Source organism: Nesoenas mayeri (genome assembly GCF_963082525.1).
Source record: "Nesoenas mayeri genome assembly, chromosome: 5".
Lineage (NCBI taxonomy): Eukaryota > Metazoa > Chordata > Aves > Columbiformes > Columbidae > Nesoenas > Nesoenas mayeri.
Window position 1 is genome coordinate 63327541 of NC_137548.1, and position 14380 is coordinate 63341920.

The window sequence follows — 14380 nt, forward strand, 5'->3', positions numbered from 1 at the left end:
CTCACTGGATTCTGGAGACAGCTTTTGGGGTAACTGAGCAAGGAGAGATGGGTTCACCAGGCCAGACTCCAAATACTTTACACTCTCAACCATCCAGGCAATCCATATACAGAAACAGCGTCACAAGCACTCTACCTTTCAGCTTAAAAAAGCCTTAGCATATAGATCTTTATTACCTAAATAAACCAGCTTTGCAATAAACATTACGGTTTTCCATATAAAGGAAAACCAGTAAGTGCCTGCAAACAGGTGGCTGCACAAGAAGAAAGGGAGAGAAAAGTGGACTGTTGATGGAGAGGAGAACAGTGCAGAGACAGAAGCTGAAAAAGATAAGGAAAGGACAAGTTAATATGCCAGGATGAGTTATGGATTAACTGGAAGCAGTGAAGAAATATTGGCTGGATGGAAAGGTAAGTGCATTGCTTGCAGGGTGGGAGTTTGGGAGATGGAGACTTGAGGTAGCTCTTGTAAGGGGAAAACAACTAAAGTGATGCTGGGAAAAGAACTTGCAAGACCTCTTAAAATAGAGAAAGGGAAATTAGTAGATTGAAACCAGGAGAGGATTAAGACGAAAAGCCGAACTAGTCCAGTGTTTCAAAGGATGAAAAAACAAACAAAACCAAACTAAAAAACCCACAGTGTTCTGTTGTTCTGCTTTTACTAGAAATCTTTCACCCTTATTTTATTTTTTTCCAGAAGAGGAGTTCTGCAGGTGTTGTAGGTCCAGTACTGCCATACAAAGTAGGCTCCATGCTACTATTCATCTTCCTAAGGCCGTGCAGGCACCAAGGGCTGCTTCTGCTCCATTATTTTTGCTTAGTGAAGTGAGACTGTTTGCAGAGCAAGTATAAGCACTTGGCTATTTTTATTTGCCAGCTGAAAAGAAAAAAAAAAAGATTTTTCTTATCTGCATTGGTTTGGGTCTGTTTTGCAGAAGTATTTCTAGAAATAATTCCTTTTAATTATTTTTTCCTGCTATTCTGGTTTCTACCCCTCCATTGCTGTCCCTGAGCTCAGGCACAATTATGTGAATGTGCAGTATCTGTGGCCCTGACAGTTGTTAGAGCAATGCAGTTTTGACCTGATGCATTTCCCCATCCAAGATCAATGAAGGAGAATGACAAAAGATAAGCATTTATGTCTATATATGCACAGCAAAGCTTTCTCATACGTCAATAAATGCAGCTTTGGTGAGAACTTTGTACCGCTCACAGGGTAAAGAACAAGCACACAGCAAGTTATTAAAACAACCTTATTTTTGCCATGATGAATGATGTTCATACAAAATCAGTGCATCAGGAATAGGATTCCCAGTATGGAAGACAAGAATATTTTTAGCAACTAGATAAAACAGTGCTAACATTTTTAGGAGGGAATTAACAACAGAAAAAACAATGGGGATAAGTGTAGGAGGTAAAGGCTGGAAGTTCTGTATTTCTAGAATCCCCAGTGTGTACTTCAACTTCTCGAGAACAAATTATTTTAAATCTTGAAGTCTCCACTGTTTGCATGCCTGATTTTTAAACTTCACCAAATAATTGATTTTAGACTGACAGTTTTCTCCTTTTCTTCTGCCTTGGCCAGCGCGAGGGAGGCAGGATTAGCCCAGACCGCAGCCCCATGTGGAGAGTGTCCTCTGCTGTGTCCGTGTCGGAAAGGGTGGCCCTTGGTGAGGAAAGGTGTAAGGTACGGATCTCTCAACTCCTGATCCCCCTAAGAATGTGCTGGAGCACCTGTGCCAGGCCAGGGTTGCTGCGATTGCTGCCTGGGAGCAAGTCTGCTTCATCCCCGAGGCGTTTGACTCACTGTCTGTGTGCAGCTATTTTGGATTTTTTGGATGTGATTGCAGCAACTTGGGTTCTGCTGTCTTGACTGAAACCCTTTGCCCAGTTGCTCTTGCTTTGTGTTGAGGGGTCAATCGCCATCATAAACTTGCTCATGGCTTTGGGGAAGGTGGCACAGCTCAGTGTGCGCATGGCGATGTGGTTCATCCCGTTTCCCTGCTGCCGTGGAGCAGGTTGTCAATCTCTTACCTGATTGTATGCTCCTTTGTCATCCACAAAATGAACAGAATGATACCTGTGTACCTTTGTAGTGGCAGAAGGGCTTTGGAAAGCTCTGATTTCTAGTGGGCTGTTTAGGTTGGGCTGTGCAGGCATCTGGAATATTGTGTCCAGTTCTGGGCCCCTCAGTTTCAGAAGGACAGGGAACTGCTGGAGAGAGTCCAACACAGGGCAACAAAGATGATGGAGTGGAGCACCTCCCGTATGCGGAAAGGCTGAGGGAGCTGCGGCTCTTTAGCTTGGAGAAGAGAAGACTGAGAGGTGACATCATTAATGTTTACAGACATATAAAGGGTGAGTGTCAGGAGGATGGAGCCAGGCTCTTCTTGGTGACAATCAATGATAAGACAACGGGCAGTAGGTATATACTGAAACACAGGAGGTTCCATTTAAATTTGAGAAGAAACTTCTTCTCAGTGAGGGTGACAGACACTGGAACAGGCTGCCCAGGGGGGTTGTGGAGTCTCCTTCTCTGCAGACGTTCAAAACCCACCTGGACGCCTTCCTATGTAACCTCATCTGGGTGTTCCTGCTCCATGGGGGGATTAGACTGGATGATTTTTTGAGGTCACTTCCAATCCCTGACATTCTGTGATTCAAGCTGTGCCACTGGCACAGCCGGGCAGGCAACACCCCAGGCAGGTTCAGAGCATCCAAACGAGACATGTAAAGTAGATGGTGTGAGTGTTTGCCACCCGGGCAGGCTCCGGTACCTTCACAGTGCTCTCTTCAGACTGATCTGTCAGCTCAGAGCTTGTAATGGGGTCTGGACCAGAGGGAACCCCCAGTGAGAGGTCCCAAGTGGTGTTACCCAAGTGCTCCTGTGGCATCCCCAGTAAGATACAGTGATTGCATGGACCAGGTGCATAACTGAGGTGAACATATAGCAGGAGGGTTTCTGGTGGTGTCTGCATGTTAGAAGCATGTAAAAAAAAAAAAAAAAAAAAGAGGTTCAAGAGAATAGCAGCACATATGGTGATGGGGAGTCCCAGCTGCAGGGATAGGTGGGTGTTCAGTTTTGTTCATTATTTTCTCAAGGCAATAAGGAAAAGAGGACATAGACTGGCTGCTGGCACAGGTTTGGTTACAATATACAGATTTTATAAAAGCCAGATACCATCGGTGGCGTTTTGTGGGCCGGGGAAGCAGTTCTTTAAAAACAACTCGGTTTTGATGAGAGTTTGTGATGCAGCCATGCCTGCTTGATGTTATAGTATCAATAGGAGAGTGAAATGCTTCAGGTCTATGAGGAAGAGCGACGGTGTGGCACCGGGTCCGTGCTCCGGGGGGACGGACGTGCTGCCTTTGTCACCGTGAGCCCGAGGCTGGAGCGGGGGTTACGGTCGTTCACAGGGCCAGAGCGGCCCCGCCGCTCCTGGGCCCATTCAGTGGCGTTTCTGCAGCCAAGAGCACCCGGCGGGCACCGGGACCGGGGTCCCGAGGGGTCGCGGAGCGTCCCCGGGAACGCGGGGCCCCTGCCGCGGGGTAGCCCCGCCCCCCGCGCCTATTGGCTGCGACCGAGCTCTGCTTTGCATATTTACCCTCCCTGCGCCAATCGGAGCGCGGGGGCTGCTGCCTCATTAGCATATGCACCTCGGCGCTGGGCGCAGAGCAGCCGCCGCCGCTCTCAGCGACCGAGGGCCGGGAGGGGTGGGCGGGCGCCGCGGGCAGCCCCGCCGCAGGCAGCCGCAGGGCCGGGGCGCACGGCTCCCCGGGGACCGCCACCCGCCGGCAGCGGCGCGGGCGAGCCGGCCATGGCCGCCCCCGCGCGGTACCTGCTGGGCTGAGATGAGCGGCGGCGACGGGCGCTGCGGGCGTTGGATGGGACGGGCGGGTGGCGGAGGACTGGCTTCCCGGGCGCGCCGCTGAGGCAGCCCCAGGGCCGCGCCGGCCGGAGGCGCTTTTAAATTTTTTTATTTTATTTTATTTATTTTTTTACACACGTTTTTCTGCCAGCCCGTGGCGGGGCTCGGTGCGCGGAGAGCGCCGGCGGAGAGCGGCAGGCCGAGCCGAGCCGGGCCGGAGGAGGCTGGCCGGCGCTCGGCGATGCGGTGCCTCGCTCTGCTCGGCCTCGTCGCCTGGGGCCTGGGGAGCTGGGCCGGGCCCAGCGGCGGAGCGTCCCCCCCGCCCTGCCCGGCCTCCTGCAGCTGCGACGGCGACCGCGGCGTGGACTGCTCCGGGCGGGGGCTGGCGGCCGTGCCCCCGGGACTCAGCGCCTTCACGCACGCCCTGTGAGTCGGGGCGGGGGGCGGGCAGGTAGCCGCGGTGGGGCCGGGGCGGGGCGGGTGCTTTGTCCCTTCTCTATTGAAGAAAAACCTCAGTAATGGCGTGTTTATGTGTTGGTGTTGTGGGTGTAACGCGGTTGCCGCGCTCCCCGCCGGCTCGTCCCCCGGGGGTGGCCCCAGCGGGGCAGGTGAGGGCGGCGGGGGCATGAGGCGCCACCTGGGGCCCGGCCGCCTCTCCTCGGAACCCCGCGGGGGGCGGAGGCCGGGCAGACCCCTCCGAAAGCCCGAAGGGATCGGCCTCAGAGGTTTAAAAGGCCGGGAGGGGAGGTGGGGGCGGCTGCCGGGGTCCTGTGGCCCCTGTGGGAGCGAGACGGGAGGTCCCGGTGGGTTTGGGGAGGTCCCGGTGCCGTCCTGAGGCGGGGGCACCGCCTGCACATGTGTGCGCGACCTCACGACAGCGCCTTTTCCTGCAGTCTGGAGCACCTTTCTCTTCAGTTCTCCTCAGAAACCGGTTCCCAGGCTAGCCGATCTTCTCCCAAAAGTTGAGGCGTTTTCGGTCTGCAGCTTGCTTAAATGCAGTTAAATAAGGATGCCTTTCCTTCTACAAAATCTTTTCCTATGGGATGCACAGCTGAACTTTGAGTAAAACCAGCGTAAACAAGACTCGGGAGCTTTGTCAAGTTTTGCTTGTGGATGGAGGAAAATACTAACTCTCAAACCAGTTTCTCTGGTGTCCTGTGACACTATAAACCAGGCACAAACTGGTGGATCTTGTGTTGAGCTTTGGTATATTTTTATAATATAACTTAAATTGAGGAATGAAGAATCTCTTCTGTAGAGACATGACCGAAGAGGGATTTGCAGCTTTCAGTATGGTAGTTTTGCTAATCCACAAACCTGTTAAGTTTCACAATAAAACCTGTCAGTCTTGCCCCACTTCTCAGCAGAGGTTTCTCAGGCTGGAGCGAGGTCTCGTATGGGCCAGCGGTCAGGTCTGCTGTTATTAAAGCTTCACTGCTTTTACAGCATGCAGCACAGAGTGCGCTACAGCAAATTACGGCGCGTGGTTTCAGATCGGTTCTGAACTGCTGCGTTGTCAAAATACAGTAGTAGTGTTTGCCTATGAAAATGTCACTTTTTGTGTTATTTTTTTTTCCCATCTTTGTTTGCCTACACATACTTAATATGCAAAGGGAGTTACTTAGTTACTGGAGGTTTTGTTTACTGAGCAGGTTTCGTGTTTCTCGTACCTGTTTGGGCTTTTTTTTCTTAAATTGTTCAAGCTGGGTGGAGAAAGATTACTGGGGCTTTTGCTTGTGTGGTACTTGATGAATGGCAAAAGTTACAGGTCTCAGTTGCTACCTGTGCTTCAATATTTTCTCCCTTTTTATGCTCATCTGGTGTTAGCGGGAGCTGATTTTGTGGTGGTTTTTCTGTTGCAGAAACAGTGTTTTGTGAGCGTTTTGGGTAGGGAGTTGTGATCTGCCATCGTGAAGCCTTGGACTTGGTGGTAAACTGTCTTCTCTTTACTCCGCAGATGAAACAGGGACATTACCTAATTTCATAAAGTACTTGAAGCCTATCTGATAAAAGCCACGCTTAAGTGCGAGGTTTTATGGCTACTACGTTGTCTGTCTGTCTTGCAAAACAGGCTCGGTACATCCCTGCGTGTCTGCAACCTGGCATTCGTTGTCTTATGGGTACAAGTTGTCACAGCCAACACCCATTAAAGATAAGGTTACCAAAGAGTTTCAGTTTTTAAGTTCCTCCTTTCTGTGCAGGTAAATTTACAAAAGCTGATTTAAGGCTCACAGCAAAAGTGATGGGAGACCTGCACACACATCAGGGTGTTTTGGGATGAGTTTGTGTTGCTGTTGGTTTTGCATTCAGAGCAGGAGCTTTTAACTGTGTCATTCTGTGGCAGTGAAGGATACTCTTGGTCCCCATTTGTTTTTAGTTCCTGTTTCCTTATTTGCAGAAGGAAATAAATAGGTGACTTCTTGGCACTTCAGCATTTGAAGTGCCAGCTCTTGTAGCCAGAGCACTTGAAGTTTAGGGTATGTAGAAAACAGTTTTGTAAGCATAGAAAACTAATTTTTGGGCTGCGCAATGTATAGTTTTGCCAGAGAAGCCGAGTTGGCTTGTGTGGAGGAAAAAAAAAGAAAATAAAATCACACCCCCTAGCTGACATGTTTGTGTCATGGCAAAGCATCTTAGCTACATGGAGAGCTTTTTATGCTTCGTGTCAGGCAGCATAACGATGCCAGGAAATCCCCTTAGCATTGCTATGGGGCTTTTATTGATTATAGCCATAGCAGCGGAGACTCTAGCATAGAGATGGCTGAGAAAGTGTTACAAACGATGCTCTGCTATGCTAAAGCAAAGTAGTGCCTGTGTTTTTGCTTTGGCCAGGAGAAAGCAACTGAAGAAAAGTTGCTCATGAGTAACTGGAGTTGGCAGTGGATGAGTTTCAAGGCAGTTGAGAGCCATGGAAGGGGGCGGGAACTTAATTTTTACTACTCTTTTCCTGCAGTTTTAATTTCTTTCCATTGATTTTAATAATTTAACATAATTTCCAAGGTGTGTTTTTAAAATACAGCCACGTTTCTTGGGCTGGCCATTCATAGCCAGGCAGTGATTTCTGTAGAGTCTCAAGAGTATATCCTTTCAGGTTCCACTTATTTATCTTTCTTCAGCTCTGGACTGATCTGCTCATTCCTTGCTTACTGTAGTGATTAGAAAGTTCCTCCAAACACAGCAGATTTATTTTTTTTTGTGGAACATGCATTGAATAGACGCTTTGCTGCATTCATACTTGTCTAAACATATTATAACCATAATGCTGGGGTACAAGGAGAGAAGGTCTGAGGTGATAGCAAGGGGGTTATATGGTTACTGAAATACAGTACGATCACTCCAAGGTAGTTGCATCAGACTGAGCAGCTTGGAAAGACCGAGTATCTGCTCGTTACTTTTGAGTCATGAGCACACTTTGAGAGATGGGATTTGAATAAAGAAAGGTGGGTACGTCGTCCCAACCACGGTCACCTTGGTAGGGAGTTGGTTTTTGGAGTGCTGGGAAAAGAGAGAGGTGGCAGCACTAGATCCAGACTCTCGGAGGGGATGGGCTGGATGGGAAGGAACGCTGAGCGAGTCAGGAGGGCACAACCAGGGATAATTACTTGATACTTTTACTGTAGGCGGCCATTTGTTCTGTATAATTTAGGTAGGTGTTTATGTAACTCTTAATTACCAGCTGCCTGTTTTTCTGTTTATGAAGGTTGTGATTTTGCTTTGTTGCAAAATAACTGTCGTCTAGCAAGTTGAGGTGCCTGTGCAAGAATGTGAAAATGTTGTTTGTTTGGGCTTTTTAATCAATGCAGTGTGCTCCTGATCTTTGCTGTGATATTTCATGTGCTAGAAAACATCCATGTTAGTGGAAGAAAGTTACGATAGGGCATACTTGTACTTGTGGTTCTCAGGAGTATCAGTTTGAGAATTCAAATTCCAGTTTCGGGGGTTTAAATACTTGACCGAGTCTTGTGCAGGAGACAAAAACCAGATAATTCTAGATAATGACTTTGGAGAAATCTTACGTGGGCCTGGCTGTTTTTTTAGGGGCTTGCCTGACAACCATGAGGAATGTAATCCCTTCTCAGTGCCTGCTATTATATTTTGGGCATTTGAAATATGAAAACAGCACAGATAATTTTCCTTCTAGTGCTTCTTGCTTGTATTTTCAGGGGAATTACAGGGGTCCCTGTTTAATTTTGCTTTCTTGGAGTTGTGAAAGGGGGGCTTGCAAGCCGTGGCTGCCCTAGAGAATAGACCATCAGGATGAAACCATCATCTTGGTGTTTTCTTTTTAATTACTTATTTAACCTTATGCTGTCTGTCTTTTGCTGTGCTGTGTTATGCTCTAGCTTTATAAGACCAAGATGTGGCAGTTGAAAAGGTTCCTTTTTTACTTTTTTCATACCCCATGTTGCTTCAGCAGCTGCAGAGAGTTGCTTATCGTATTTTGAGTCTGCAGACTATCTGGAAGTACCTACACTGTCTCACACTAGAGTTTGAGTTAGATGTTCTGCTCCGTTTATGTATAAATGGCAAAACGATGTGGTTCTATTTGGATTCAGCAGAGCTTGCACATTTTTGTTTGCCTTTTCATCTGGCGCTTTTATTTTTCTGTCGGGTGGCGCTGAAACACAGTAGGTAGATGGGAGATGTCGTCTTCTAATCCGTCCGGTACCAACACGCAGATCTTTAGCATCCCGCCGTGGGCAGATAAGCACAGCAAGGACCTGGCTGAGGGCTTGTGAATGCTGTCTAGCAGAGTTGTTATGGTGCAGAGTAAAGATGTCCAGACATGACCCTGAGTCTGGAAAATGTAGCATAATTGCAGCCCTCCTGAGATAGAAAAGCCTTATCTAATTAGAGGTTTGAAGGTTTTACAGTTGCAGCGTTGAGTTTTTCACTTGCCTGTGCCGTACGCTGGTGATGTGGTGGCGAGTAATAAAAAGCGTATTCTCGCTTTTAAAAAGCATGCTTTCCATACTTCTTTTGGAAAGATGTGGTCATGTCATTTTAATAGGAATATTCCTATTAGTTGGCAGGGATGTTGTTATATTTATACGGGCCTGTGAAATCCCATGGGCAGGGGGGACTCGAGTTTCTGGTGACTGGAACAGAGGCCAGTGGCTCCAGTGACGGTCTCTCCAGCACATTTCACCCAACGACTGGAGTCCTGGTGATTCATTTTAAACTGGCTGATTTGCCTGTCGGTCTTGTAAGAAAAAAAGAAGTAGGCGCTCTCAGGTAGTGCACAGAAAAGTGAAGTTGTTTCAAAGTTGAAGTATTTTTTACCCTTTTCATGTTCTCTATTGGCAGGAAATTTGGTGTTTTCCTCTTTTGCTTTTTTTTCCCCTCCCCCTAAAACCCCAGTGCCCTGCCACAGCATGTAATTTGTCAGGTATTTGGCGTTTATTTTGTACATTGAGCTCATTTGTATCAGCAATATGTCATTTCTTGTTTGATGCTGACTGCCGGAGACTCCTAAGTGTGACTTTGGGGAATAAATACTGAGATAAGTCTGCAGCATGGAAAAAAGTTGGACTTTAGTATAAGCAAGTTTATGCTAGTAAATAATTACCTTTTCAGTTCTTGAGAGGAATTTACTAGTAACTATCTGCTCGAGATGGAAAATATGGAAGCTGTAATATAAGGACTGAAAAACAAAACAAAACCCAAAGAAACCTCCTCCGCAAGGATCTTTATTTGTTTTGTATTCTACATCTAAGCCAGCAATTTTTGAAGAACACAAGCTCTTATTTACTCAGAGAAAATTACTGGCCTAGATTTTGGAAGGGCTGAGCACCCATCTCTCATTTTAGAGAGCATGGGAGCAACTCCGAATATCAGAGACCCTCCTCTTGTCCACCCCTGTGCTTTTCCTAAAAGCTCGTTCCTAAAGATGGTTCCTCTTGTGGGGAATGGGCCGGAGTCGATGTTGTGTTTATGTTCAGGAGGATTTGCCAACAAACTCAGGTTTGCCTGCTCCTTGTTTTGCAAACAAGCAAGGGAGTGGATGGGGCTGGTCAGCTGCAGCGCGGCCGCATGGGGCTCCATGGCCAGCACTTATTCTATTAAGGGATGAATGTGTTTCAGGCAGCAGCTCTGCGCTGCCAAGTTGTGGTTTTGGGGTTCTTTACGGAAGAAGCAGAAAGTAAAAAATAGCTTGAGGAAGAATTTGAGATCTGTGTGATCCTAGAAATAGGAGACAAAGGTGGGAGGGGGTACGTAAGAGAGGATAAGAGGAGAAGAAGCCATTCCAATTTGAAGAAACCTCTAAACTGAGGCAACGAACGGAGTTTTAAATGTTACGAACATTTGCTAACGGAGGTATCACCAGCATTTCATGGCTTAGAGGTCCCTGGCCATCTTCCCCACCTGGTAAACTCACCATCTGCTGCAGCAGCGACCCGGGATTTTGCTCCAGGGAAATAAATACCCTTCCGTAGCTTTTCATACCCGCCTTGCAGGTACAGCTGCAGCTTTCTGATAAGATGTTCTCAGACTTTAGTCTGAAGGGAGATTTCTGGTCATGTGCTGTTGGTTCTTGCTGCTTTCCCACCGCCAGCTCGCCTTGCACGACCCTTTTGGGGAGGTGGAGGCAGCTGTGACGTTCCCTTTGCTGACAGACGGACACCCGGTCCCATGGATGCAAAATTACACGTGGCTATGGCTGTGACAGGGCAGGGAAGTCTTGGCGTTACTATATAAATACTGTCCTCCCTATAAGCATGTTTAAAAGCCTCCCCCCTCCCCCCCTCCGTTTTTTTCCAGAACCAGACCCAGATTTATTGAACGTTGTGTTCCAAGTCGGTTGGTATTTCCAAATCAGAACATTTAAGCATTAGATGTATGGGTGCCTGGAAAGCATAAGTAAATCACGCAGAAATGGCATGTGATCTACCTGGCAAACAGTTGACCTTTTTGCTTGTTTCTTTTTTTTAAGAGTGCTGAGTTACTGCAGCTGTCAGTGAGTTTCACTGAAGTTGAAAGTTTCCAATATTTTCAAATCATATGTCACTTATTTTAAAATACATAGCTGAAATAGCAGAATGCATTTTATTTTACTGCTGAATGATTTAACCGTTACAGAATTTTGACAAGGTCAGAACTTTCCACTTCCCAGAAACGTATTATTGTTGCTGAAAGATTAGGGGAAATCTGTATTTCAGCTTCACCCTGAGTTTGAAAGCACATTCTCCACACAGCCAGTCAGCTTGCATTATTAATGATATACATCTTTTACAAAACAACAGAGGGCTGCAGTGATCTCAAAAACAACAGTTTAAAGTAGGTGTCTGAAAACTCTCGTTGGATTGGAGTCTATAACAGCAAACTGATGGCATTATATGTAATGTCAGTCAGCACGATAACATGTTTTTAAAAATGTAGATAGCTATTTTTGAGCAGGTGATGTTGAAATATATTCCCTGGTGCACTGGGGTCTGACATTTGTGAGGGATGTCTTTGTTTTTGGAAAGTAAGAATATCACTTCATGAATTTTTATTGGCCTTGTTTTCCTGGTGTGTTTTTTTTTAAATATTTGCTGTTTATCCTTACTGAGTTATAGGAAAGTAGTGGCCTATTTCAGTCATACAGTGTATTTTGGAGCTAATAAAACTTTGTTGGCTAAGCCTTGGACATTATTTTTTAAAAACCTGTTAAGCATATTATTCAATATGTCTTGTTTAATTTGGTGTCTTCTCCAAGGAAGGACAGTCTTCATAGCATGGCAGAAATAGTTAATTCCTTAGGCTTCCCTTGTGTGCTTTTTGTATTTCTGTTTGATGAATACAATTCAGTAAGGAAATGTGTAAAGTATCGTTCTTCTCTTCCACAGGCTCATTAGATTTTTTGCTATTGAATTCTTGTGTTTCCCAAGTGATAGCAGTTTAAAACATTGAAAATGTAGCCAGATGTTTGTTGGTATAACTAAACCATTTAAGGTGTGTTGCTGAAATGTTATACTCGGTGTGCATTAGTGTTGGTTGGTTTTGCTGTTGATGTTGTTCGAATCTAATATTGATAAATGCACATTATTAAAAATCTTGTATAACTTTATTGCTTGTAGGTAATTCAGATGATGGTTGGTGGGTTTTGACAACTCAGCCTAGAGATTTTGGCACAGAAAAGATACAATTTTAGCCTGAATTGGTGTTTTTTTTGTATTTTTTTTTTTATCTGAAGTTAAGAAAAATATTAAAGTCAATTATTTTCTTCAGGGGTAGAAAAACCTATTATAAAGCTTAAGAACTCAGTTACTGTATGTTTTAAAAAGTGATAAATTCCTTTAAGCCTTGCATTGAAATGCAGGAGGAGCCTCAAACCACCAACATAATCTGGAATAAGGGACAGAAGTCAGGCAGAATGTGCTGTTTTGGGGGCAGAAAAGAAATATATGTATATATATATATATATATATATATATATATATATATATATATATATGAACACATATTATTCTTTCTAAAGAGACCAAGTGCTAATTCTTTAGGAAAAGATGAAGAAAAATCCAAAGTTGGGTGAGCTGAGAGCACCCTGAGAAGCCAGGCTGTTTTTTAATGTTTATTTTTAAAGTGGTGTATATGCTCCTTTTCTCTCCCCAACCAATCCTGGGCAATGTGAGGTCTTGCAAAGACTTTTTATCACCCTAAATTTTTTTGAGCCAAGTGTGTTTGGATTTTTAAATGGTACACAATTAGCAGTGAATCATAAATGGATGTGCAATTTCAGAGGTATGCAGGGGAGGCCTAAACCTGTTTAATTTAGCTTAATAATGCAGTTGTGTATTTTATAACCTTGTCTTGCGAAAATGTGTTTTTATTTGGGAGTTTTCCCATTACCTTCTTGACATCTGCATGGTTACAGATGAATAGCCTGACCCGGTGCCCCAGTGGGGAGATCGGCGTGGCTGAGCTTTCAATAGGCATGTCGCTGACAAAGGGAACATATGGAATATCTCATTCCCGTCTTTGCAAGCCCTGTACGGGGCTGGAAGGGCAGAGGGATTGGGGGCTTCAGACTTCACGGTAGATCGGTGAGGGAGTCACGGGGTTTACTGTGAGCTGTCAAGATGCTCTTGCTGAAGGTGACAGGACTTGCGTGATGCCGTGTTTTGCTGTGCGACCGGGACCCCAGACGTAGAACAAAGAATCACAGAATGGTTTGGGTTGAAGGGACCTTCAAAGCTCATCCAGTGCCACCCCTGCCATTAGCAGGGACATCTTCACCAGCTCAGGTTGCTCAGACGCCCATTCAGCCTGGCCTGGGGTGTCTCCAGGGATGGGGCATCCACCGCCTCTCTGAGCAACCTGGGCCAAGTTCTCACCGCCCTCTTTGTAAAAAATTTCCCTCTCATGTCTAGCTTGAAGTTCCCCCCTTTTAGTTTAAAACCATCACCCCTTGTCCTATCAAAAGGATCAATAGGAAGCCATTTTGCCGTCGTAATATTATTAATTTGACCATGCAGCAGAGTTCACTGTGGTCGCGTTTCATTCTTCTCAAGAAGTGATACCAAACTATGGTTTTTCTGAGCTGTGGTGGTTGGTGTTCAGTAGGTACAGGAGGTGTGAGTGTACATGTGAGGGTCCCACTGGAATGTGCCTTGGGGTCTGTGTCCCCCTAAACCCATTACGTCCCCTTTCAAAGCACAAAATGGGAGTTACTGTTCCCTGTCATCCACACAGGACACCGCAGTGTGTTTGCTTGGAAAGTGAGACTTTATTTCTCCTGCACTTGAGGCTTTGGGGTTGTGGCAGGAAAGCAGGGATGGTTTGCTCCTCTTGGAGGAGAAGATGGTGCGAGTCAGGAGAGGACATCTGGCCAAGCTTGCTGCTCCATGTCCGTTCAGAGGACCTGGTGGTGTCCAGCTTCAATCCTTTTGTTACTAAAATTACATGTAAAGGGGATTCTGGCTGATGTTTATAAAATTCCATTTCATATGTTCTTAAAAACAACTCCTATTTGGGAAGCTCTCTTGCTGTTTTTCTGAATGCTCATCTGTAACCGTAGCAGACGTAGTTGATTCATCTGGAAAAGTGAAGGGACACTGAAAGCTGTGGGTTTGATGTGCAGTGGGTCTTTCTGTGTGGAAACCTGCCTGGTGTTCTTCACTGGGCAGAACTGCTGGATCTGACCTTGGCTCAATTCTTGTATGTAAAAGCTGCGAAGGTTCCGTCGTCTTTTTCTGGTGCCGTGGTTGGAAGCCCTGGAAGTGTCTTGGGTTTTTAAGCAGGGGAAGCCATGGGGGTCCTGGTGGACAACAGGATGACCATGAGCCAGCACTGTGCCCTTGTGGCCAGGAAGGCCTATGGCATCCTGGGGTGTATTAGAAGGGGAGTGGTTAGTAGATCGAGAGAGGTTCTCCTTCCCCTCTACTCTGCCCTGGTGAGACCACATCTGGAATATTGTGTCCAGTTCTGGGCCCCTCAGTTCCAGAAGGACAGGGAACTGCTGGAGGGGGTCCAGCATAGGGCAACAAAGATGATTAAGGGAGTGGAGCATCTCCCTTATGAAGAAAGGCT

At 46.2% G+C, this 14380-nt stretch overlaps 1 protein-coding gene across 2 annotated transcripts in view; it reads left to right on the forward strand.

Moving 5' to 3' along the window:
- Positions 1 to 3578: 3578 nt before the first annotated feature.
- The window catches only part of LGR4 (leucine rich repeat containing G protein-coupled receptor 4), a gene marked incomplete at its 3' end in the record, with an annotated part of 76199 nt that continues 65397 nt past the window's right edge, over positions 3579 to 14380 (forward strand). For both annotated transcript variants that reach the window (XM_080345757.1, XM_080345758.1), the window contains exon 1: positions 3579 to 4294. In XM_080345757.1, the coding sequence (XP_080201883.1) occupies positions 4110 to 4294 (185 nt within the window). In that variant the 5' untranslated portion in view covers positions 3579 to 4109. The remainder of the gene's footprint in view (positions 4295 to 14380) is intronic.